The sequence below is a fragment of the Microcaecilia unicolor genome, chromosome 2 (genome assembly GCF_901765095.1).
Source record: "Microcaecilia unicolor chromosome 2, aMicUni1.1, whole genome shotgun sequence".
Taxonomy (NCBI): domain Eukaryota; kingdom Metazoa; phylum Chordata; class Amphibia; order Gymnophiona; family Siphonopidae; genus Microcaecilia; species Microcaecilia unicolor.
This window is the reverse complement of record NC_044032.1, coordinates 546,940,817-546,959,864: the sequence shown is the minus strand read 5'-3', so window position 1 is coordinate 546,959,864 and position 19,048 is coordinate 546,940,817. Positions and strand designations below refer to the sequence as shown.

Genomic DNA, 19,048 nt, shown 5'->3' with positions numbered 1-19,048 from the left:
AGAAGCACAAAAATAAAGGTTAATAAATAAAAACAAATAAATAGAAGGTGATGTGCTTCTTGACCGACTTTTGTGAGGTAAAATCCCCTTTCTCAGGTCAGAACAGAACAAAACAGGGCAATGCTAGAAAATATAAGCGAATCATAAAAAGCATTCCCATAATAGTCTGAAGAGGAAAAGTTGATGGATGGCAGGGGTTGAATGGTGATCAGAAGGTCACTGGCAGTAGGCTGGAGATGGCTTTGACGATAACTCTAGTAGTTGAAACGTAAAGACAGTGCCAGGTGAACTTCTACAATCTATGTCCCAAAACTGGCAAAGAAAGACCTGGACCAAGTATTTTATGTCACATTCATTGTTGGTTTAAACATGAGTTGATAAGTGTGACTGTTGGATAGACTGGATGGACCATGCAAGTAGCTATCTGCTGTCATGTACTATTTTACTGAGTGGCATTTTCAAAAAAAGTCCAAAAAAAAAATGTCTTGCTCAGAACGTCCAAAAAACCCCCCATCCATCCCACAGCCATAATCAAACAGGAAAAACGTGTAGATTTCCTGTTCGATTTATGGCTTTTGAGATGGACATTTTTGCACTGAAAACGTCCAGAATGAATAGTTGTTTTCCAAAGTGAAACATCCAACTTTTGAACCACAAAAAACAAGGACATAAACGTCTGGCATAGTTTAAAAATATGGTCATAAAGATGTCACTGCAGAACAAAAGAGTAACCTCATGGTTAGTGCAGTGGACTGTAAATCAAGGGACACAAGTTCAAACCCCACTATAACTTTTTTTTTTTTTTTTGTATTTTGTAAATGTGATCCCTCCAGGACCTGAAAAATACCTACTCTACCTGAATGTTACACCCCTTCAATAGCCTTCAGGCTTGTAGGTGCAGTAGGTACAGTGGGGGAAATAAGTATTTGATCCCTTGCTGATTTTGTAAGTTTGCCCACTGACAAAGACATGAGCAGCCCATAATTGAAGGGTAGGTTATTGGTAACAGTGAGAGATAGCACATCACAAATTAAATCCGGAAAATCACATTGTGGAAAGTATATGAATTTATTTGCATTCTGCAGAGGGAAATAAGTATTTGATCCCCCACCAACCAGTAAGAGATCTGGCCCCTACAGACCAGGTAGATGCTCCAAATCAACTCGTTACCTGCATGATAGACAGCTGTCGGCAATGGTCACCTGTATGAAAGACACCTGTCCACAGACTCAGTGAATCAGTCAGACTCTAACCTCTACAAAATGGCCAAGAGCAAGGAGCTGTCTAAGGATGTCAGGGACAAGATCATACACCTGCACAAGGCTGGAATGGGCTACAAAACCATCAGTAAGACGCTGGGCGAGAAGGAGACAACTGTTGGTGCCATAGTAAGAAAATGGAAGAAGTACAAAATGACTGTCAATCGACAAAGATCTGGGGCTCCACGCAAAATCTCACCTCGTGGGGTATCCTTGATCATGAGGAAGGTTAGAAATCAGCCTACAACTACAAGGGGGGAACTTGTCAATGATCTCAAGGCAGCTGGGACCACTGTCACCACGAAAACCATTGGTAACACATTACGACATAACGGATTGCAATCCTGCAGTGCCCGCAAGGTCCCCCTGCTCCGGAAGGCACATGTGACGGCCCGTCTGAAGTTTGCCAGTGAACACCTGGATGATGCCGAGAGTGATTGGGAGAAGGTGCTGTGGTCAGATGAGACAAAAATTGAGCTCTTTGGCATGAACTCAACTCGCCGTGTTTGGAGGAAGAGAAATGCTGCCTATGACCCAAAGAACACCGTCCCCACTGTCAAGCATGGAGGTGGAAATGTTATGTTTTGGGGGTGTTTCTCTGCTAAGGGCACAGGACTACTTCACCGCATCAATGGGAGAATGGATGGGGCCATGTACCGTACAATTCTGAGTGACAACCTCCTTCCCTCCGCCAGGGCCTTAAAATGGGTCGTGGCTGGGTCTTCCAGCACGACAATGACCCAAAACATACAGCCAAGGCAACAAAGGAGTGGCTCAGGAAGAAGCACATTAGGGTCATGGAGTGGCCTAGCCAGTCACCAGACCTTAATCCCATTGAAAACTTATGGAGGGAGCTGAAGCTGCGAGTTGCCAAGCGACAGCCCAGAACTCTTAATGATTTAGAGATGATCTGCAAAGAGGAGTGGACCAAAATTCCTCCTGACATGTGTGCAAACCTCATCATCAACTACAGAAGACGTCTGACCGCTGTGCTTGCCAACAAGGGTTTTGCCACCAAGTATTAGGTCTTGTTTGCCAGAGGGATTAAATACTTATTTCCCTCTGCAGAATGCAAATAAATTCATATACTTTCCACAATGTGATTTTCCGGATTTAATTTGTGATGTGCTATCTCTCACTGTTACCAATAACCTACCCTTCAATTATGGGCTGCTCATGTCTTTGTCAGTGGGCAAACTTACAAAATCAGCAAGGGATCAAATACTTATTTCCCCCACTGTATTTTTCTGTATCTGGAAGGCACAGAATTTACTATTTTATACAGAGAGACATAAAAAAAAGAGTTGAAGTGGGACTTGAACCTGGGTCCACTAACAACTAGGTTATTCCTCTTACCTGGTTACCTTTTACCTGTTCAGAATGCCAGCTGCAGGCATTATGGCCGTAGAGCCTGGTTTTCCTTTCAAGTTCCACTTTCAAGGGGGGGACAGCAACAACTGGTGGATTAAGGAGGTGTCATGCCTTAATCCCTCCAATGTTTATCTGCTCAATTAGAGCAACCTTTTTGTAACTTGGACATGACTGAAACAGGTCTAGATAAAAACATCCTTCTTTTTAGACGTGGACATTTCTTCCCATTTGAAAATCATTTTATTTATTTTATTAGGATTTATTTACCGCCTTTTTGAAGGAATTCACTCAAGGCGGTGTACAGTAACAATACAAAGTATGCCATGGTACGTCCTACTTTTGGGTCCTCCCTAGTCCTGCCACAACACACCCCCTAGCAGATGAACCTTTTTTTAGGCATTTTAAGGCCTCCATCTGCTTTGAAAATGAGCACCTATGTTGATAGATTTCTGTGGTTCATATGGTCAGATGTTCATAATTTTGATAAAAAATTTTTATTAGTTCCAAAGAGTCTGATCTCTTGAAAACTTATTACGTTCCTGATTTGTTTTAAAGTTTCTTTTTAGAATCCTGAATATGTTACTCATACACTGCTCTGGTCCCAAATAGTTTTCCTGCTGCCCCTCCCTGCCAAAGGAGGTGTGACCTTGGTCTTATTTTCCAGTATTGCCATCTTTTGCTCATGTATTAAGTTAATCCACTAAAAAAGTGTCACTTATAGCACCTTTTGGAGAGGTTCCATTTATCCATATCTGTGTTTATGAATGCACAAACAGATCCTTAGGGCTCCACTCCCACTGCGAAGAGAAAGACAGAGTAGTTGCCAACAGCAAAGAGACAGTAGGAGTCCCTGGGTCTCGATGGCAAAGAGGAGGTAAACATGGCACTGAAAAGCTGGTGCAAGTCTCTAAGTCCTGCAAAAGAAGATTGGCTTGCCTAAAGAGAAAGGAAGGGGTGGGGATAGAATGCAAATAGTTAAATATCTAGCACAGCTTAATAAAGGTAGCTAAAGGGAGAAAAATTTGAGAGGTTGATAAGGGATTATTTTTTTCAAATAGCAGGGTAGTAGATATGAAGAACAGGAATCCAGTGGAGATTATAGGAGCCAGAACAATGGTAGAGTTCGATTGTGCATAGGGATAGATACAAAAGATGTTAATGGCAGAAAGAGGGAGAATGGTACAGACTCAGTTGACATAGATGGCCGATCTTCATGGAATTTTGAAATGAGTTTATTCTGAAGAGATCTTCATGCTTGCAACACAGGGATAGGTTGGAAATATGTCTGAATTAGTGTGGGGGGTGGTGTTGTGCTTAATGGCAGTGAGCAGTATTGGGACAGGTCATGGAAAGGCTAGGTTTGAGCTAATGACTTTGATGTGGCTGGCAAACTAGTTCCAGGTGAAGAAGTTTACCATGACATAATATGAAACTTTGTTGAGTTCATTTTCTGTCAAACTTTACAAGTGTGTGTTCAGTAACATTGGCTTTCATCTGTTTCCCTTTCTGTCCAACTTAGTAAAGCTCTGTGGTATCAAGCATCTAAATTAAAGTTCAAAAAAAGGTTGCTTAATCCTTTGGGATCCAGAACGCACAGTTAGCAGGTGTGTACCGAACTGTGCCTTGGACAAATTCAATATCTTTAGTATTTTTTTAGGATAAGCTGGATATGTCTGGATTTCCTGTAGAAAACATCAGAAATTTCAGCATCATAGCTCACGTAGACCATGGTAAAAGCACTCTGGCAGATAGGCTGCTTGAATTAACAGGTATGTTTTTAAAATCTAGGTCAGCATACTCTGTTTTGTGGAATTAACACCAAAATGAAATGCAAGATTATTTTATTAAATATTGAAGAGGCATTTCTGTAACTGGGCACCTCCATTTAGGTGCTCTGAGGATATGCAGTAGGAACCTATTTTATCATAGGAATCTAGGCATCTACATTCCCTTATAGAATACTAGTGAAACCTGGAATTGACCCATCTAACATTTAGGCGCCAGCCATAGTGCTGGTGTAAGTGCACATGCCTAAATGCAGCAGGTACCCTTGTAATTTACATTATTGTGGGAGACCTGCTTTGCTGTGTGTTTACCCTCCTTTACAAATACATTATATGTAAGTTAAGCAGGTATTTGCAGGATAGTGCATAGACAGACTTACTTTTTTTTTTTGCATTTATGCACGCATATGCCATTATTTTGAACACTTACATGCATAAGGAGCACATAAATGTGGGTGCTTAGGCTACAAATTGCCTTATTTAGCGAGTGTAAATGATGGTATTCTGGTCCTTTATGAGTGAAATTGAACAGTTTCAGGCTTCAGAATATTCTGTGTGTGCCAGTATTCAGTGGTGCGTACTTTGCAAGTGGACATTCACATGGGTGAAATTTGGGTGGTGCGTGGGCAGGAGCACACATTTATACACACAGTTGTGGAAGCATGCACATAAATTTGTAGTATTTTATAATCCAGGCACAAGCATTTACACCAGCTCTGTGTGTCTAAAATATTGACCTTGATCAAATTGAAGATTTTTGTCCAGAGAGTTTAACCAGGAAACAAATTGTTGTAATTGCTCATGAGATGCTGCCCAGATCTAAAATATGTCATCGATGTAGGTGAACTAATTAAATATAAATCTGATAAAATGATAATAACAGCAGATGCTAAACATAGCCATTGTGGTTCCTGTCAATGGTGCGCCTTAGTGATACAGGGAAATAGTTGAACTTCCCCATATAACAACTTCACAATCTTTGCACAGAGGAACACTGACTGCAGTACTCATAATGCTGTTTACATCATCCAATGCCCTTGTAATAAAATATATTTAGGCATGAGCAGTAGACCAGTGAAAGTTTGACTTAACAGAGCATAAATCCAACATTACCACTCGAAAGAGGCACCTTTAGTCCAACATTGGACGCAAATGCATCATTCTATAACTGACCTACGTTGGAGAATTATTGACACTGTTACTAAACAGGCTCAAGGAGGTAATACAGATGCGATTCTGAATTACAAGGAGCAACGCTGGATCTATAAATTGAATGCAGTTGAGCCTCATGGACTTAACAGAGAAATTGAATGGCAATCATTAATTTGATAGATGCTGCTATTGGCTGGGGGAGTCATGTGTTTGGATCGTTAAAAACCTCCCAAATAGAACGCCTCGGCCATGTTGGCAGCTGGTGTATTAATCATTGGATACTCGTTTTGAGACTTAAAGGTAACAGACCAGTAAGTTATATCTATACTGAGAAAAAGTTTTCTAAATAGAGGTCTGACTACTCTTTTTGATTTTTTAGGGGTATACCTTGAGAAAGCCCTGTTGGCGAAACACTTGTCGGTGTATAGCCTTATGTTTCCAGCTTCTTAAGAATTTATAAGCTGCTGTACAACCAGACTTTTTAGTTGATAATAATACATAAAAAAATTAAGAAAATGAAACATAAGAGTATATGCCATGACCAGTGATACGAAGGATATGAACCCTGAAACCACACATAAAACAGTGTGATGGTGATTAATAAGAGACACTGGGTTTACCTTTGAAGGTTTAAAGAAAAATAATCACAGTAATAATTGAGTTTCTTTTCAATGGATAATATATTACTGATAATTTGCTACAATATAGTGGGCATTATATTTAATCGATGTAACACAACCATATTTTAATGTTCTGCCACCAAGCAAGTTTGTTTCCTGGTTAAAAATTTTGACCTGTCATGCTAGTATTCGATAAAGAAAGTAGGCAATTACTTCTTTATAGAATAGGCTCCATTTAGTTGTGGAATGCTGAAATTGCACGCACTGGGCAATTTTCAAAAAGTCTGTTTTCTGCAAGTAAAACATTTTACTTCTGGAAAAAAGCTTTGAAAAGTAGGCAACTCATACAATATTCATTTATTAATTTCAGTATTTATATACCACTTAGACCTAAGTGGTTACAGTTTCATTTTACAGTTACTGGGTCTGTTTTTAGTGGACTCACAATCTAAGTAGTACATTGTACTACTGTTGTACCTGGGGCAGTGGAGAGTTAAGTGACTTGCCCAAGATCACATGGAGCTGCTGAGAGATCTCAACCCACTGCACTAATCATTAGGCCACTCCTCACCCTCACTGCATTTTCATTACCGCAACTATGCCAGATCTATGGCTTGTGTAACTGTGGGCACCAGTGGCGTAGCCAGGGGGGGGTGCCAGGGGAGCGGCCGCTCCCCCAAATGGAGTTCTGCCAGCTCCGGCGCCTATTTTTTTCTCAATGTGTTGCATTGAAAATGTGCGCCAGCACCGGTGGAAGTCAGCTCTCGCTCCCCCCGCGTCGTCAACCTGGCTCCGCTTCTGGTGGGCACGTAAATGTTAGGCACACCAATGCCATATTGCACTAGAATGCCATAACTGAATCTAGTCATCCAAATGCTGTTATAGAATAGGCTCTCACCGCACAGCATTAAAGCCCCTGAAGGGGGATGTCCAGTTATAGAAATTGCCCCCTAACTCCTGGATTCTATATAGCACGCCTAGTTCTGAGCGTAAGTCTAGGTGTATTCTATATATGCGTACATTAATTGTTTCAAAAAGCTGTTAGTCGTTAATAGCTCTTAAACAATAATGAGCACTAATTGGCAAAAATTAGAATTTACGCACGTACATTGCTAAGCATATTCTGTAGTGTACGCCTAAATTGTAACGCACACAGTCAAAAAGGGGCGTGCTTTTGGGCTTGGAAATGAGAGTTTCATGAGTGCTCCAAAATCTACATGCGTTGTTATAAAATATGGGCCAGTGCGAGTAAATCTACACGCAGGGATGTTTTACGCCAGCTTTTCATTGGTATAAATGGACACATGCAGATGTAGTTGCATGAACTACACCTAAGCATATTCTAAATACCTACGCACAGTATTTAGAAGACACTTAGGTGTAATTGCCTACCGCTCGTTAATTTTAGGTACCATATATAAAATAGGGGCCTAAATGTCTTGTATATAGAGAAGATTTGCTGTTCTAATTTAATAAGACAGAAGCATGAATATTCTGACCTGTTGAGACAATGAAGCTGCACGTTACTGAAGAATCAATGCCTTTCAGTCAAACAGGCATGTTCAGAATAACACAACTTTCTATTTCACTGATAACTGGAATTGTAGAGATTGTAAGCTTGAATTGCACAATAGATTTTGAAACATTGCCAGTATTTTTTATTTTAAGGGGCAATTCAGAAAACTGAGCTCAACAAGCAAGTTCTGGATAAACTGCAGGTGGAGCGGGAGCGAGGAATAACCGTAAAGGCACAGACAGCATCTCTCTTTTACCCTTCTGAAGGAAAAACCTATCTGTTGAATCTTATCGATACACCAGTAAGTCATCTTTTATTTATCTCTGTTTTATGAGTTCTTTATAAAAGATACAATATATATATATTTTAATTATGACTGAAAATTTGGTTTTAAGTTGAAAAGAAAGGAGAGCCAAGAATAACACTCTCAGAAAGGTGTAGATTCAAGAAAAATAAAAGCTGATGTATCTTGAGGAAATGAGCTCTACTTCTTCATTCTCCATATTCTGATCACCTGATGATAGCTGAGGACAGATCATATTGGGCATCTAGTTACTTTTTTCTTAGTCCTTAGCGTTCCTCCATTATGTAACAATGTAAGCCACATTGAACCTGCAAATAGGTGGGAAAATGTGGGATACAAATGCTACAAATAAATATATATATATGCATATCCTATATAATAATTTGCACCTCCAATGTTCCATGGTTGTCTGGCTGGCTGGGTTCGTAGCATCTCCTGACATCAGCCAGCTTCCAGCGTTCCATTCACTCTCACTGTCCCGCCCTCATGTCAAAACGTGATGACATCAGAGGAGGGCGGAATAGTGAGAGGGAAGGGAACCCTGGAGGCTGGCTGACGTCAGGAAATGTTAGGAACGGAACAGAAGCCAGCCAACCAGAGAACTTTCAGGTACAAATCCCTGGACATGGGAGGAGAAGCACTTAGCATGACATTAAATGCCCCTGCCTATTTGCCTAAATGCATTAGAGCTCAGATTAAAAGCAATGAAACCGAGTGGCAGAGTCAGATCACTTCAATTCGTCTGCCTGTTCAGGCTCCTGCAATCCTCAGGCTGGCAGGGGGAGGGGAAGATAATAGGTTTGGTTAACAGAGCTGTTCCAATAGGACATGATCCGTTCCTGCTCTCAGCTACTGTATCAGATGTAGAGATATGCAACTCACTCTTTCGCTCTCTCTCTCTCTCTCACTCACACACTCTCTCTCTTTCTCACACTCACTTTTTCTTTCTCACACTCTCTCACACACTCTCTCTCGCTGTCTCTCAAACACACTCTCTCTCACTCTCACTCTCTCTCTCTCTCTCTCTCTCTCTGATACAGCCTTTCTAATACCATGCCTCTCTCCCCAGAAACTGCCTCTCACACATAAACAGAACATACCGATGGACATGGATGGAGAGGAGAGAATCGCGGGACACGGATGGGAGGGCAGGGAAGAGGAGAATCGCTGGACATGGAGGGCATGAGATGGGAGGGGAGGGGAGGGAAGAATCGCTGGACATGGAGGGGAGGGCAGGGGAGAGAGAAAAAAACGCTTACACGAGAGCCTTGCTAGGCAGCTATAGCCTTTTTTTAATATGATCTTTATCATAGGCCTGCTGTGATACATATGTCCAATCAGAGCTGCTGTAGTATATAATGCAAGCACACTGCCAGTTTTTCATATGCAGCTCCCAAAGTAGAGGGACTGGAGTTGAGTGGTCACCTTTGCTCAGAGGGATAGCACAATACACAACCCCCCACCACACACATATTCAAATACAGCCTTTCAAATACCATGCCTCTCATACATAAAGAGAACATACCGATGGACATGGATGGAGAGGAGAGAATCGCGGGATGGGCAGGGGAGAGAGAAAAAAAATGCTTACACGAGAGCCTTGCTAGGACCCGTTTCATTGTTGACAAAACGGGTTTGGTTCCACTAGTGTGTATGTATGTATATGTGTGTGTGTGTGTGTGTGTGTATATATATATATATATATATATATATATATATATACACACACACACTAGGAAAAAGGCCCGTTTCTGTAACCAATGAAACGGGTGCTAGGCAGGCAATCCCCCACCGTCCCTCGGTGTTCCACAGTCTGCCATCCCTCTGTTTTCAACCCCCGCGTTACGGCCCCGTGGACCCCCCTTCCCGCCGAAAACTGCCCCCCACCGCCGTTGTCGACTACCTGTTCTGACGGGGGACCCAAACCCCCGACAGCCGAAGTGCTGTTCTGCCCTTCGCGGATCTTCTCCAAGTTTCTGTGTGTGCGTCTGATGTCAGACATTCTGTCAGACGTTCTGTCGCAAGCACAGAAACTTGAAGAGAAGATCATTGAGGAACCAACGCCACGAAGGGCAGAACAGGACTTCGGCTGTTGGGCATTTGGGTCCCCCGTCAGCACAGGTAGTCGACAACGGCGGCGGGGGGTGGTTTTCGGCGGGAAGGGGGGTCGACAGGGTCGCGGAAGGGGGGGGGGTCCAGGGGGCTGTAATGCGGGGGTGACAGCTGATTCTGAGGCAGGGGGAGGAGTAGGTTTCCCTACTCCTTCCCTTGCCTCAGAATCAGCTGTCACTGACGTCAGTGTGTGCCTGCCTAGCAGACCACCTCCGAGGGAGGCACATTTGAACGTTGGAGGTGAGAATTATTATATAGGATATATATATATATATCATGTATTTTTATGTTTATGGTAGCATGGTCAGTTGCAGAGGGTTATTTTTAAGTAAAGTCAGTGATCTAATAAAATAACTTAAAGCTAATTGTAGGTACAGTAACTACGAGGGATGAGGTAGATGTAATCCCCCAAATTCTATAAATTGTGTCTAAAGTTAGGCACTCACTTATGTGCCCAGTTATAGAATAGGGTCAGTTAATTGGCACTAAATTAAGTACCAATAATTGGCCTTAACAAGCATTAATTGGTGCTAATTAACTGTTGTATGCATAACTGACGCTCCTGTTCTGTAAACTGAGTGCTTAACTTCTCTCGTTCACAACTGTAATGGGAGCGTGGCCGAGGGAGGATCCAGGTGTTCCCAGGATTTAGGTGCAGTGTGGTATAGAATAGTGTAATTTCTGTGCTTAAACTGGGTGCCAGCATTACACCAGGTTTTAGCAGGCATAAATCTAGTTTCCAAAGATTAGGCGCGAGATTCACACTAAGCTAGTATTCTGCAGATGATGCTCTGCACAGAGTGCCCTTTGCTGAATATTAGATTAGCACGGATCTTCCCAGCGCCTAACTTTGGGTGCCATTTCCAGAATTTCACTCAATATATAATACTTTTGTGGAATTTTCCTTTTCATTTTTGCTAGAACTATGGAAGCATTTAATTTATTTGCTCTTTTTCTCAGGGTCATGTAGATTTTAGTTATGAAGTTTCAAGATCACTCTCAGCTTGTCAAGGTGTGATACTTGTGGTGGATGCAAATGAGGTAAAGAGTATTATGTTTTTTAAATTTTGGTTTGCTGATACATTTTTATCACTTGTAAAATGTGCTGAATCAAGTGCATTACATACTGAACACCTTTAGTGGATTGAAAAAAAAAAAAGTTAAAAAGGAACAGTGGAGTAGTAAATAGTTCTCATGTATCACCTACCAGTCTTCCTTTAGGAGTAACCTTCTGCAGGTCTCCTGGAGGGTGGACCCTTACCCCCCCAGGCAAGATAAACTTCAGCTACAAAATAAGTGTTAGATATAATAAATGTTTATTCAAATTGTCAAAGAAGCCAATCAGTAATTACTGAAATATCAACAAATAAAATTCCAATAGAGCATAATATGTAGCAAATAATGAACAGAGTTTTCCCTGGGGGCTGTCAATATGTCCACTGAGACTCGCCGTCCTCAGTTCTGTTTCCTCTTAAATACTTTTTCTTCCTTTCTTCATTATCTTAATTATAATTACCCTTCCTACCTAACGAATATGCATCTTTCCAGAATATTCTATTTCCTGTTATGATGAATCCTGTTCCAGCACGTTCCATCAACTTCTATCATTTATTCCCTCAAATTCTTTGACAGTTTAAAGTCTGTCATATAAAGCATAAGTCTTCATTAGATAATGGGTTGACCTATGTCCTTGTTATGCATAGTCATTATACTAGCCCCTTCCACCCTCTTGCTGAGCCTACAATTTCACCCACACCCACTTACTTCTCCTTCTGATTGTTTATCTGGATACTGCAGGTATCACAAGTTAGCATAAGTTAGCATAGGCGAAATGTCAAACCACAAACTTCTAGCTGTCTTGCAATTTCATGGCTGCTCCCAGCTCAGAAAATGCAATATAGCTATACTAAAATAAAACACTAGAAATATGGAGGTTTTGCACTTTTCCATGGCCTCTGTGATATACACTTTGTACTAATCTGGAATGTCTTAGCATTCTTGCCTATGTGATCTCTGGCCTCGTGGCAGGAATGGGTTTTGAACTGTGTTTCAAGTTGTGGATACCTGTGCATTCGGAATTGATGGGAGAACCAGGCCCTTTCTTATTTCTAGGGTTAATTTTTGCCTGCAAGCCACCTTGCAAGTAGTATTAGTACAGCGGTCTAGGAGCATTGGGCTGCCTCCCCTACCCCCCCCCCCCCCCACCCAAAGTCACCGCCAATCAGACTCAAGTGGAAGTGTTCCCCCCTCCCCATGCAACCCCCTAACCCTTTTGCCCACCCTCCTGAAGGCCTGCCTTAATGGAATCGGTAAAGGTTTAGTAAGTGGTGTGGGCAGGAGTGATTCCCAAATTCAAAATGGTGCTGCTAACCTTTAGCGGTGGGCTTGGTGGTACTACCACTCGGGGATCATGTTTCAATTTAGAAGCTTGCTGGGGTTATTTTAGGGCACTACACCTAGTGTTAGTTCCCTTTTAATTTGCATTAAAATGCACAGAACATAGATTAGTGTCCTTTTGTAGCTTGATAACTCTCCCCCCCCCCCCCATTTTAATCTATTATATATAAAGCTAGAGTGAAGCAATTATGTTGAGTAGAATGAGGTAATTAGTACTGTTTAATATTTAGAAAGGATCCATACAAAACACAGAGACCCACTGTAAAATTAGTCAGTATTTTAATACAGCCAAAAGCCCTTTCAGTAAATATTTTTATAAAATTGAAGGACGTTTTTTTTTTTCTAGACTAATGACTAAAGTTGATATTAAGTCAAATTTAACAAGGGTTGGCCACACTGGCTCAGGCCTGTTCAGATTTTAACCCCCAACCCCACTCGACTGCTGCTACTGCATCCTGCTAGTCCAATGGCAGCAATTAAGGAATTTCTACCACATGTACTGCAGAGCCTTCCTTGTGCTCTGCTGCATCCTGTCTCCTTTGACTCAACTTCCTGTTATTAGAATGGGGTGGCAAAGAGCAGGGAAGACTCCATGGCATGCACAGTAATGATTCTTTAATTGCCGTGGCACTGGTGACATAAAGAACGGAGGGAGAGATGCTGGATCATTGAGGGAGTGGAAGAGGGGAGTTGCTGGCAGATACTGGGGATAGGGGTGAGAGAAGGGGCATCATGTTCTGATGCTTGAGGGGGGCTGAAAGCTTATGTTTGGGTTGGGAGAAGGGGCATGATGCTTGCAGGGGAAGATGGGGATGGAGGGGGGAAGAAGAAAAGTAGAGTAAATGAGAAGAAATGGGGGAATGGATGTAGGGCAGTGGTTCCCAAACCTGGAGACACCCCAGCCAGTCAAGTTTTCAGAATATCCACAGTGAGTATTCATCAGAGATTTGCATGCAGTGGAGGCAGTGCATGCAAATCTCTCTCATGAATATTCTTTGTGGATAACCTGAAAACCTGACTGGCTGAGGTGCCTCCAGGACCAGGATTGGGAACTATTGATGTAGGGGAGAGGTGGGAGGCAGGGATGATGCAAGGAAAAGGGAGAGAGAATGCTGTGAGAAAGATGAGGTCTTTGATGGAGGTGAGAAAGTATGGAAACGGAGGTTTGAGAGGTAATGGGAACTTGAATAGGGGTAAGACATAAGAAAGGGACTAGAAGTAGAGAAATGATGAATGACAGGGAAGAAGCAGGAGTTGATGATGAAAGGCAGAGGAAAGGAGATGAAGCTGGAAATTGGAAAATGGGTGAAAGAGGGGAGGAGGAGAATGAAAAAAAAAAGAGAGATACAGGAACTGAAGGACTAGGAGGTAAGCATAGGAAGCTGAAAGCTGGTAAGTAGGTGAAGGTGAAAAAAAGGAAGCTGGAAGGAAGGAGGAAGAGGCATAAACTTTGGTATAAAAGTAGATAAAGAAGCAAATGAGAGAAAAGGAGAAAAAAAAAAGATGAAAAAGAAGGCTCAATGTCCGATAAATGTAGGGGAGGAAGGGAAGAAGACAAGGTTGGTGAAGAAATAGAAATGGGAATGAGATTCTGGAAGAGGATTTAGGAGAAAACCAAACCAGGAGAAGTGGTAAAGAGAAACCAGAATCAGCTCGTCTGGAAAAGTAAAATGATAACATAGGTACAGCAAATTATATTTTCATTTTTAGTGAATGAAATGTCAGATTTGAAAATGTCCATTTCTTTGTATTTGCTAAATACAGGAGGAAATACATTTCTGTTCCTCTTCCCCCCCCCCCCCCCCCCCCCCCCCCCCCGGCATTCCACAGATCATAGGGTCTGGTTTTGGGGTTTTCCATTTCTTTTTTGTCTGCATATCTATTTAATTTGTAGTCTTCCTTATGTAACTGCAGTGAGGGATTCTGGTAGCCTACACCTGTTAATCTGTAAATTCTAAGTATGAATCTAGCAATCCAGCTTGTTCTCTTTTTTTTTTCCCCCCCAACTGGAGTTGTACTGATATTCTAAAATATTTGCAGTGGTGACTTTTTTTCATTTGGTAGGTTGGTGCAGTTTGAGTTCTTGGACTTGGTGTGCTAGCTAGTATAGTAAACCTCTGAATGTCACTTTGCAGTGTTTTCTGTTACTTTGCACAGGGAGAGAGTTTTTGTTGCTGTTAGTGACATGACATAATTTGAATAGAATTGTTTTGTATATTGAGTTGTAAAGTGGGAATGTGCCATGTGAATGAATAATTGTACTTTTTATTATTTACACACAAAAATGTATGTACGAATGGGGGAGGTTACTAACATTACTGCTAAGGTGTTATATTAACTGTTAACACCAGTTATTAGTAACCGGGTCTCATTGCATAAAATGGGTCCTGTGTTAAAACAGCACAAAGTAATGGTAAAATAACACGTCTTAATAGTATGCATTAATAACTACACCCCTTCGTGCAGATGTAAAATGACAAATTGGGGAGAGATATTGGGGATGGTGATATGGCCCCTCCAACTAAAAAGATATTCACATGGAACAGGGGAGAAATGGTCAGCGGCAGCATGTCTTCGGATTTGGCACAGCATCTGAATATACTGGGGACTTCAGGCTTTCCAGCAGGCCCAGTGCGCAGTTTGACGCAGGAGAGCAAGGGAATGGGTTCCATTTTGTCAGGGCTGACTGGCAGTGAGGAACAGCCTCTGTTTGATTATGCGCTGAGCACAGCTGCCATGTTACAACCTCAGGGCCTGACAGAACATTTAGCTGCATTGGGATCTTTGTTTCTCCAGAGTTTATACTGCTCTTACACCAGGCCTATTTATTGAAGCATGGACAGTCAGGAGTTGCTATAGTGTGCTTCAGTTTCTCGCCCTGCTGCCCATCCGGCTCCTAAGAGATCTCGTTTAGCCTCATCTGTCCACTCCTGGAGGTCTTATCTGTTCTTCTCTGTCGTTATCTGAGTGGCCTGGGTCTATTCAGATGAATCATCATTGAAGGAGCCATTAGAGGAGAGAGATGACCCAAAGTACTGAGTTTATTTCATAAAGAGGTACTCAGTACTCTTTTTATTTCTGAGGCATTGGTGGTGCTTTCCATCAAGGAGTCTTCTGCTTTTGCATCAGAAGTTCATATTCATAGATAATGAAGACATTAGAGGTCCTTCTAAGGCCTTCCTGATGCATCCAAACGTTCAGGGCCTGATTACATGAAAATGGTTCTCACTGGACATGGGACTGAGAGTGGGAAGAGCCATGACTTCCCTCTGCCCGTTGGTTCTGGAGGAGAAAGAGAATTTGCAGCTTCCCAGTGCGGACTTGCTTGTTACGGCAGTGATTAAGAAGACCACCTTTCCGATGGAAGGGAGCATTGCTCTAAATCGGAGGTTTTCAACCCAGTCCTCGGGGCACACCCAGCCAGTTGGGGTTTTCAGAATATCCCCATTGAATTCAAAGGGGAAATCCTGAAAATCACGACTGGCTGGGTGTGCCCCAGGGACTGGGTTGAAAACTCCTGTTCTAAATGATGTACAGGATAGAAGGCTCACTGAAACAAGCCTTTGAAGTGGCTTCTTTAGACCTTCCAACAACAGTGTGCAGCTTGTTCGTGGCTAGAGCATGTCAGAAGAAGCATCAGCAGTCTGCAACGCCCAGCTGGAACTGTGTCATCCAATTCGGACAGCGTGTTAGCAACAGACAAAGTTGTCCATCTTTGCAGTCATTGGGTTGGGTGATCAATTTCAAGAAGAATAGTCTAAGTCCATTGCAGGCACTGGAGTATCTGGGTGCTGTATTCGACACAGCAAGATAGAGGATCTTCCTCATGGAATACAGACGATCAAAGCTGGCTCAACAGATTAGCTTCTCTTTAGTCAAGACAGGCCCATGGTCTGGGACTATGTCCAGGGTCTGGGGTCAATGAGAGCGGCAATGGAAGTAGTGCCATGAGCAATGGTTCATATGTGGCCATTACAGGAGTCTCCTCTCGTCCATTGATCTCTGGTGTCACAGAAGTACAACCTTCATCTTCCTTGGTCGCTGGTTGCCAGATGGAGTATGCAGGGGTGACTGTCGCCCAATAATTTGACCATCTGAACTCCCTTTCAGATAACACAATGGAGATGGTGACAATGGTCGCCAACAAGTCAGGTTGGGGAGCTCATTACAAGTTCCATGTGGTGCAGGGCACCTGGATGGAATAGGAGTCTCAGTGGTTGATAAATTGCTTGGAGCCCAGGGCAGTGTGGAATGCCTTACATGACTTCGCTCACTTTCTGGTGGGGGCTTCAGTCCAAATTTTTTCCGACCGTGCAATGGTGGAGGCTTATCAACAAGCAATCGGGACCCGCAGCCGTCCAATGGCACTGGAGACAGCCTCCCTCATGAGTTGGGTGAGGAAAAATCTTCTCTGCTTGTTGGAAGCTCACATCATTGGGTCCTTGAATGTGGAGGTGAACTTTCTCAGCAGGCACTCCTTGGACCAGGGAGAATGGGAACTATCCAACCAGAGTTTTCAGCTGATAGTGGACCAATGGGGTTCTTCGCTTTTGGACTTGATGGTGATGAAAAAGAATGTCAAAGTGCCCGAGTTCTTCAGCCATTGGAAAGAACCGGGCTTGATGGGGATTGGTGCCCTACTGTATGTCTTCCCTACTTGGCCCATGATAGGCCACATGTTGAAAAGGATCACATTATACCGTCCCGGATTGGCTGTGGTGTGTAGACCTGATTTGACTGCAGGATGGGGACCCTCTCCATCTTCTGCAGATAAACGGCCTACTGAAGCAAGGTCCAGGGCTTGTGGAGGATCCGTTCTCCTTTAGTCTTATGGCTTGGCCATTGAAAGGGTCGGTTGAAACAAAAAGGTTATTCTGATTCAGTAATCGATACCTTGCTTCAGGCTTTCAGGCTTGGGAAAAGCTCTACATTCATGGCATATGTGAGGGTGTGGAGGACGTTAGAGGGCTGATGTTCTGAGTGCGGACTTTCTCCTTTCTCTGCTCAGATCTCTTGTCGGGATCCCTTTATGTGCTTTTTGGAGGTGGGGTCTCCCTGTGCACGGTTCCTTTCTTTCTTCCCAATGTGGTATCAGCATTTCATCTCAACAAATCTGTGGAGCTTCCATCCTTTCACAAAGGGGATGAAGAGGCTCAGTATTCTTCCTTGAAGCTTCTGGATGTATGTAGAGTCCAAACTAGATATTTGAAAGTCACAAATGAGTTTTGCAAATCGGACAGTCTGTTGTTTTGGTAAGCAGAGACTTGGCCTCATGGCTTCCAAGCCCACAATTGCTAGATGACTGAAGGAGACTATTGCATCAGCTTATTTGCTTGCATGGAATCAGGCGCCTCAGGCCTTGCGGACTCAAGGCGTACAGCGACATCCTGGGCAGAGACTACCTTACTGTCTGCAGTACATATGTGAAAGACAGTAAGGTGGTTGACACTGTATACTTTTGGCAAGCACTACAGGGTGGACATTGCAGCATGCTCAGAAACCAGTTTTGGGGCTTCGATCCTTGAGGCAGCAGTGGCAGGATCCCACCCACTCTACAGATTGTTTTTAAACATCCCACAGGTTCTGTAATACTGGAAAGCTATGTAGTGGAAGGAGAAATTAGATCTTGCATGATAATTTTCTTTCCATTACTGCTTCCCAGATGCCTGGCTGAGGTTTCTGAGATGTTTAGTTAGTGTGAAGTAATGGGTCAAATAACGACTGTCACCTTGCATGGTGCTTCCTGCATATCTCTTGTTCTCTACAAGTTGTCCAGAGACGAGACAGGTCCACACGTTTGCTCCTCTGGTTATTGTTAGGTTAGCGAGTTGTTTAAGGTTGTGTTTTTATTGAGTTTCTCCTTACTGCAGATGAAAACGGTAACGGAATTCAAAAATGTGTGGGATAAACAAAATGGAATCCTGTTCAGAAGGAATGGATCCTCAGAAGCTTAGCGGAGATTGGGTGGCAGAGCCGGTGGTGGGAGGCGGGGCCAGTGCTGGGCAGACTTCTACGACCTGTGCCCTGAAAATAGCAGATGAAAATCAAGGTCAGGTATACACAAAAAGTAGCACATATGAATTTATCTTGTTGGGCAGACTGGATGGACTGTGCAGGTTTTTCTCTGCCGTCATCTATTATGTTACTGCTTGTGTACGTAAATATTAAGGAGCTGAACTGGATGCCAAGAGAGATATGTCTCGGCTTAGTTTTCAGTTCTGTTTCTCCACCTGCTGGTTGATGGACACAATTATCCCATAGGTTCTGGAATAGTGGGAAGGGCTAATTTAATAATTCAATGACAGCACTTCTTTCATGCTTAACCCAAAAGTTCAAAGTGTGTTACAACCATAACAATCTTTACAATACAAAACAGCAACCTAAAGTACAGAATAGCTCATACATATCATTAAAATATCCAAGGTATAAAATTTATATATTTATTTTTATTGGGATTTATTTACCTTTGCAACCCAAATATAATAACATTTAACAAAATCATAAAATATAACCAATTCATAATGTCTCTTCTC

At 42.6% G+C, this 19,048-nt stretch overlaps 1 protein-coding gene across 1 annotated transcript in view; it reads left to right on the top strand.

Annotated features, from left to right (window-relative positions):
- The window catches only part of GUF1 (GUF1 homolog, GTPase), a 127,481-nt gene that overhangs the window by 11,679 nt on the left and 96,754 nt on the right, over window positions 1–19,048 (top strand). Inside the window, exons 3-5 of the mRNA XM_030191345.1 lie at window positions 4,288–4,399; window positions 7,855–8,003; window positions 11,079–11,159. Of these exons, the coding sequence (XP_030047205.1) occupies window positions 4,288–4,399; window positions 7,855–8,003; window positions 11,079–11,159 (342 nt within the window). The remainder of the gene's footprint in view (window positions 1–4,287; window positions 4,400–7,854; window positions 8,004–11,078; window positions 11,160–19,048) is intronic.